General features: G+C 61.2%; 1 protein-coding gene across 1 annotated transcript; it reads right to left on the reverse strand.

Moving 5' to 3' along the window:
* Positions 1–98: 98 nt before the first annotated feature.
* DSN1 (DSN1 component of MIS12 kinetochore complex) lies at positions 99–6,636 on the reverse strand. Its single transcript, XM_075445989.1, has 11 exons — positions 6,530–6,636; positions 6,399–6,444; positions 3,908–4,240; positions 3,395–3,468; positions 3,119–3,191; positions 2,651–2,738; positions 1,003–1,062; positions 803–874; positions 574–721; positions 388–475; positions 99–281 (listed from the first exon to the last, which is right to left on the reverse strand). Exons 1-11 carry the CDS (start codon positions 6,614–6,616, stop codon positions 193–195), a joined length of 1,158 nt encoding a protein of 385 aa, XP_075302104.1. The 5' UTR covers positions 6,617–6,636; the 3' UTR covers positions 99–192.
* Positions 6,637–6,778: the final 142 nt, after the last annotated feature.

Genomic DNA, 6,778 nt, shown 5'->3' on the forward strand with positions numbered 1-6,778 from the left:
CTCCGCCGAGCCGCCATTGGGCGGCGCAAAGCGCGGCTGCGGCGATTGGCCGGCGCGCTGTGAGCGACGCGCAACACACCCAATAAGAAGCGAGAGACTCTCAGGGCCGCCTTCAAACGCGGAAGCGCGGGGGAGCCGGCACCGGGCTCTCCCCGTTTATTGAGCGCGGTACCGGGAGCTCCCCCCCCCCCCTCAGCCCTCCAACGGCGGCGTCTTCCTCGGCGGGGCGGCGAGCAGCTTGCGCACCGGGGAGTTCTCCAGCTGCCGGAAGGTCCTGGCAGCTGGAACGGAGGGGGAAGGGGGAAAACGCCCGTTAAACGCCGTTACCGACCCCCCCCCCCCCCCCGGAGGCTCCCAGCCCCCCCCTCCCGGGGGGCTCCCGCTTACCGAGCTGCTCCGAGAGGCGCCGGAGGTACTGCCGGCTGTCCTCGCTGCAGGCCTGCAGCAGCTTCACCGCCTGCTGCAGTTCGTCGAGCTGCAGAACCACCCCAACCCCCAGGGAATTAAAAAATTCAATTAAAATAATCCCCGCAATCGCTAACGAGGGGGAACTCTTCCCTCCCAGCAACTCACCACGAGCTCCATGGAGCTCAGCACCTCGCCCTGGTCATCCAGGATCTGCTGGTAGTCGGGTTTGCTGCCGAGGACGCTGCCCTGAGACGTCTGGAGGTAAGCGGGGGGCTCGGCCGCGCCCCGGCTCCTCCGCCCTTCCTCCAGCCGCCTGCAACACCAAACCCTTCGTCAGCGTCGTTGCGTTCTCCCTTCCACGCACCGGACGGCTCCGCGGCGTCACCGTCCCCACCTCGCCATCGCTTCCGCGCCCTCCTGGTAGCGCAGCAAGAGCTGATCCCAGGACTGGCATTCGGCGGCGAATCTGCAGAGCGAGGAGAGGATCCGTCCGCGAGCGTCCAAGCGGCTCGCGCCTTCCCCACGCCCAAAATCCCCTCGCCCGAGCGGGCCCGGTGGGGTGGGAGTCTCGGCGCGGCACGCGGGCGGCCGTACCTGGCGATGTGCTCCTTAATTTGGGCCACCGAGTCGTCCAGCGCCGAGTCCAGCGCAGTCCTGAAGCGGAGACGCGACGTCAGCGCGTGCGAGGCGACCGCTCCCCGCTCCCCATCGCCGAACACCGAAGAGAAAAATCCCCCCCCTGGGGAAGACAACGCCGCTCCGAGCGTTCCCAGCGCTGCCGGGCCAGGGACACCGGCCCCAAAAATCCCCGTAGCCGCAGGCAACGGCTTCGCTCCACAAATTCCGATGACTGGGGAAAGCAAAACCAGACTGGAGGGCCCCCTTCCACCACACCAGGCTGCTCAAAGCCCCGTCCAGCTTGACCGGCTCACTCGGGACTCTCTTCCAGTGCCTCCCAGTAAGGAATTTCTTCCCAGTATCTGACCGGAACCGACCCTCTTTCAGTTTAAAACCGGTGCCCCTCGCCCTGCCGCTGCAATCCTCGATGAAAGTCTCTCCCCGCAGAGCGCACGGGCGCTGAGCTCTCCCCAGAGCCTTCCCTGCTCCAGGCTGAAGCCCCCCAGCGACGCGCAACCCCCCCCCGGTCTGCGATCCCTGCTCCCCACGGGCGTACACCTGGGATCTTTATATACATTTAGAATCACAGAATCATCAAAGTCGGCAAAGACCTCCAAGATCATCAAGTCTGATGAAGAGTCAGAGCGTCCCCTCACCCAGTTTGCTGATGGCACCAAACTGGGAGGAGGGGTGGATGCACCGGCAGGCTGTGCTGGATCCAGCGAGCCCTGGGCAGGCTGGAGAGCTGGGCAGAGAGGAACCTGCTGAGGTTCAACCAGGGCAAGGGCAGGGTCCTGCACCTGGGGAGGAACAACCCCAGGCACCAGCACAGGCTGGGGCTGACCTGCTGGGAGCAGCTCTGCGGAGAGGGACTGGGAGTGCTGGGGGACGACAGGGTGACCCTGAGCCAGCAGCGTGCCCTGGGTGCCAAGAAGGCCAACGGGATCCTGGGGTGCATCAAGAGGAGTGTGGGCAGCAGGTCAGGGAGGTTCTCCTCCCCCTCTGCTCTGCCCTGGGGAGGCCCCATCTGGAGTCCTGGGTCCAGTGCTGGGCTCCCCAGTTCCAGAAAGATGAGGAGCTACTGGAGAGAGTCCAGTGCTGGGCTCCCCAGTTCCAGAAAGATGAGGAGCTGCTGGAGAGAGTCCAGCGCAGGGCTGTGAGGATGAGGAGGGGACTGGAGCATCTCTGCTAGGAGGAGAGGCTGAGGGAGCTGGGCTTGTTCAGCCTGGAGAAGAGAAGGCTGCGAGGGGACCTTCGAAATGCCGATCAGTGTCTGCAGGGTGGGGGTCAGGAGGATGGGGCCAGGCTCTTTCCAGTGGTGCCCAGCGACAGGACAAGGGGCAACGGGCACAAACTGGAGCAGAGGAAGCTCCAGCTGAACCCGAGGAAGAACTTCTTCCCTCTGAGGGTGACGGAGCCCTGGCCCAGGCTGCCCAGGGAGGCTGTGGAGTCTCCTTCTCTGGAGATATTCCAGCCCCGCCTGGCCGTGGTGCTGTGCCCCCTGCTCTGGGTGACCCTGCTTGGGCAGGGGGTTGGGCTGGGTGACCCCAGAGGGCCCTGCCAACCCCCACCACGCTGGGATTCTGTGAACTCACCACTCGAGACGAGTTCCACGAGTCCTTACCCTTTAGGGTCTTCCACGCAGCTCTTCAGCGTGCCGTCTCGTTTCAACTTCTGCATGTATCGCTTCAGGTCTTCTGAAACCGAGTGCACTGGAGCCGAAGAGAAAATGCAACAGGGTAAAACAATGCTTGTGCCCACTGCCTACGCAATCAGGGACGCTGAGAAACGAAGCTGGTTCCTAACCAGCAGACGCTGCCCTGATTCCTCACCAGAAGGCGTTCTAGTTATTGCTTGCACCGTTCCTAAAGGAACAGCTCATCTCTGTGGCCAGTTTACGTCAGCGTGTCCATCTGCCTGCCTTCCCACAAACTCTGGTCACGCACGGCCCCTTAAAAACATCATCCCCATCTTCTCGGCTGCACCCACCCCTCCTAGGAGGCAGCTGGATTCATTTTGGGAGGATGCTAGGGGAGGGTCGGTGGTTTGAAGTTCAGGACTACCCTTGCTGACGCGTATTATCGCACCTTACCGTTAGCTTTGAAAGCCTCCGGGCTAAAGCCCTCGGTCTGCTTCAGGGCGCGTTCGAACTTCTGCGCAGAAAACTGAGGGCAGAGAGAACAGAAGGTCTTAGCGCCCTTCCCCACGCTGTACGACAAAAGCTTGAGGAAGATTCGTTACTGAAGGGGAAAGGAGTCCCTCCTCCCCTCACACGTAATTTCACAACTCACACAAATCAAAACGTACATTTAGCGGCGGAAGAAAGGCAAGAGAGAAGTAATTCACTTTTAAAAAGACAGAGCCTTACCTGGAAACTGGACAGCAGCAGCACAGAAAGCCGGTCTATCTCTGGCAGATCCAGGCTAATTGATTTGCTTAATTCTGCAAAGTCAGAACAGGATTGTTTAAGAACAATTAAATTCACAGCAAGCTGCAAACGGCTGGAACGTTCCCAAAAGACACCAAAAGCCGTTGTTGTACGAGTGTGGTTTGCAGGACACGGAAGGAGCAGGGAGAAGTGGGAGAAACAGGGATGCCAACAGGGAAAAGTCGCACGAAGGGCTCAGCCACGGAAGTAAAAAGGCAGAGACAGCAAAGCACCGGTCTACAGCAGCCGTCAACGCAGCACCTCCTTCTATCCTCAAGTACCCGGACCTCCAGGACCACCACCACCTCGGACGTCAGTGGCTACCAGTTAGGAGTAACTCAATTAGACTAATTAACCTAAAGAGCGTGCCAAGAAATTCAATTTCAACTTGCTGCGGGCTGCCCTACAAGTTTCTCGAGCGAGCCTGGTGACGGGAAGCAGCGGAGCACGTACCGGTGACATCCTGGTGAACAGGAGGCAGAGATTTCCGGCGCTTTGTCCCCTTCAGGCTCGAACGACACCAAGAGCGGCGCTTGGCTTGAGGAGAGGCGATGAGCGGTCTCGGGGACAAGCTGCAAGAAGTCACTGTGTGGTCTTTCCTGGGACTGCTTCTCCAGGGAGACAGCCTCTCGGGGCTGGGTCTGAGGGGGCTTTTCCTGAGGCTGGGTTTCCTCGTAGCCGCTCCGGTCGTCTCGTGGGGACTAATGTTCTTCTTGCTAACAGCAGTTACGTCAGGAAGCTTTAGGAATTGCTCAGGATTCGCTTTTTTCTCTTCAGGGACAGATACTGAGAATCACAGAATCACAGGCTGGAAAAGACCTCTAAGATCATCGAGTCCCACCATCACCCCAGCACCCCCACGCCTGCTAAACCCTGTCCCCAAGTGCCACATCCACACGGTGTTTGAACCCCTCCAGGGATGGGGACTCCCCCCCTGCCCTGGGCAGCCTGCTCCAACGCCTCACTGCTCTTTCAGGGAAGAAATTTTTCCCAATATCCAATCTGAACCTCCCCTGATGCAGCTTGAGGCCACTGCCTCTCATCCTATTGCTGGTTAATTGGGAGAAGAGACCAACCCCCCCTCACTCCACCCTCCTGTCAGGGAGCTGTCGAGAGTGAGAAGGTCTCCCCTCAGCCTCCTCCTCTCCAGACTGAACAGCCCCAGCTCCCTCAGCCGCTCCTGGTCAGACCTGTCTTGAAGAACAAGACACCATCAATAGGTCAGCCGGGTAGAAAGAGAAGAGAGGGTCTCTCCCAGGGAGTTAAAGGCACCAAACCTGCTCTTCACGCTTTGCTTTCTACTCGGAGCAGGGCTGAGGTGCGATGGCCGGATCACCCCCCTTCACAGCCTGCCCAGACTGGGGGTGCCTCCGGTTCCCCCTCCCAACGCGGGAATCCTTTGATGTGGGAAACAGATGTCTAGTCTGATTTTGCTATAACTTTAGTTTGATCTTGACACAGACAACTCAGCAGTTCTGGGCCAAAGGTGAAAGCACACAGTGAGGAAGACTACGAGCCTTCATCCAGAAGACCCCCACAGACGACCACCAGACGACAATGCGCAAGCGCTAAAGAGGGGCGGAGTACGATAATGAATTTCTGGAAATAATTCTAATAATCCCACCTGTTCCCAGAACTAATTGTAATAATCCAGCCCACTAAGGTAAACTTTGTAATAAATAGGTGCGTGCTGTGTGACTTGGTGTGCAGGTCAGGAGGGGTGATCCCCCTTGCACCCGGCGCCGTTATAAGCATACCTGCTTTATAACTCTGTGAGTCGTGGAGTTTGCTTCCGCACATCACCTTCAATCACAGAATGGCGGGGGTGGGAAGGGCCCTCTGGGGTCCCCCAGCCCAACCCCCTGCCCAAGCAGAGTCACTCAGAGCAGGCTGCACAGCACCGCGGCCAGGCGGGGCTGGAATATCTCCAGAGAAGGAGACTCCACAGCCCCTCTGGGCAGCCTGGGCCAGGGCTCCATCACCCTCAGAGGGAAGAAGTTCTTCCTCGGGTTCAGCTGGAGCTTCCTCTGCTTCAGTTTGTGCCCGTTGCCCCTTGTCCTGTCGCTGGGCACCGCTGGACAGAGCCTGGCCCCGTCCTCCTGACCCCCACCCTGCAGACACTGACCGGCATTTCTAAGGTCCCCTCGCAGCCTTCTCTTCTCCAGGCTGAACAAGCCCAGCTCCCTCAGCCTCTCCTCCTAGCAGAGATGCTCCAGTCCCCTCCTCATCCTCACAGCCCTGCGCTGGACTCTCTCCAGTAGCTCCTCATCTTTCTGGAACTGGGGAGCCCAGAACTGGACCCAGGACTCCAGATGGGGCCTCCCCAGGGCAGAGCAGAGGGGGAGGAGAACCTCCCTCGACCTGCTGCCCACACTCCTCTTAATGCACCCCAGGATCCCATTGGCCTTCTTGGCACCCAGGGCACGCTGCTGGCTCAGGGTCACCCTGTCGTCCCCCAGCACTCCCAGTCCCTCTCCGCAGAGCTGCTCTCCAGCAGGTCCGCCCCAGCCTGTCCTGGTGCCTGGGGTTGTTCCTCCCCAGGGGCAGGACCCTGCCCTTGCCCTGGTTGAACCTCATCAGGTTCCTCTCTGCCCAGCTCTCCAGCCTGCCCAGGGCTCGCTGGATCCAGCACAGCCTGCCGGTGCATCCACCCCTCCTCCTAGTTTGGTGCCATCAGCAAACTGGGTGAGGGGACGCTCTAACTCTTCATCCAGGCCATTGATGAAGATGTTGAACAAGACTGGGCCCAGTACCGACCCCTGGGGAACACCACCAGTTCCAGGCCTCCAACCGGACCCAGCGCCGCTGATGCCAACCCTCTGAGCTCTGCCCTTCAGCCCGTTCTCAGCCCACCTCACCGCAGCTCCTCCAGCCCACACCTCCTGCGCTTCCCCAGGAGGACGTGACGGGAGGCTGTGCCCTCCCCCCCGCTCCCCGCCCTTACCTGACGCCACCCCTTGGGCCGCAGGCCGGGCTCCGCGGGGGCAACGCTGCGATGAAAAAACCGTTACCAGCTTGGCAACGAACCTTCCCCGCCGCCCCCTCCGCCGAGCCGGGCCCCTTTCCAGCGCTCACCTCCTCCTCCGAGCCGGCGGACGGCGGCGGCGTGGGGGGGGGGGGAGCGGCCGGCCCGGAGCCCCCGACAGCCGGCGGCTCCTCCATGGCGGCAGCGCGCGGCGCGGCCGTTGGGCGCGGGGCATGGCGGGAAGGCGCCGCGCCAGGGGGGGAGGCGCATGCGCAGAGGCCGCCGGCGCCGCGCCCGGGGGGAGACGCATGCGCAGAGGCCGCCCGGCGCCGCGCACGGGGGGGGCGCATGCGCAGAGG

This window comes from Opisthocomus hoazin, chromosome 35 (genome assembly GCF_030867145.1).
Source record: "Opisthocomus hoazin isolate bOpiHoa1 chromosome 35, bOpiHoa1.hap1, whole genome shotgun sequence".
Classification (NCBI taxonomy): Eukaryota; Metazoa; Chordata; class Aves; order Opisthocomiformes; family Opisthocomidae; genus Opisthocomus; species Opisthocomus hoazin.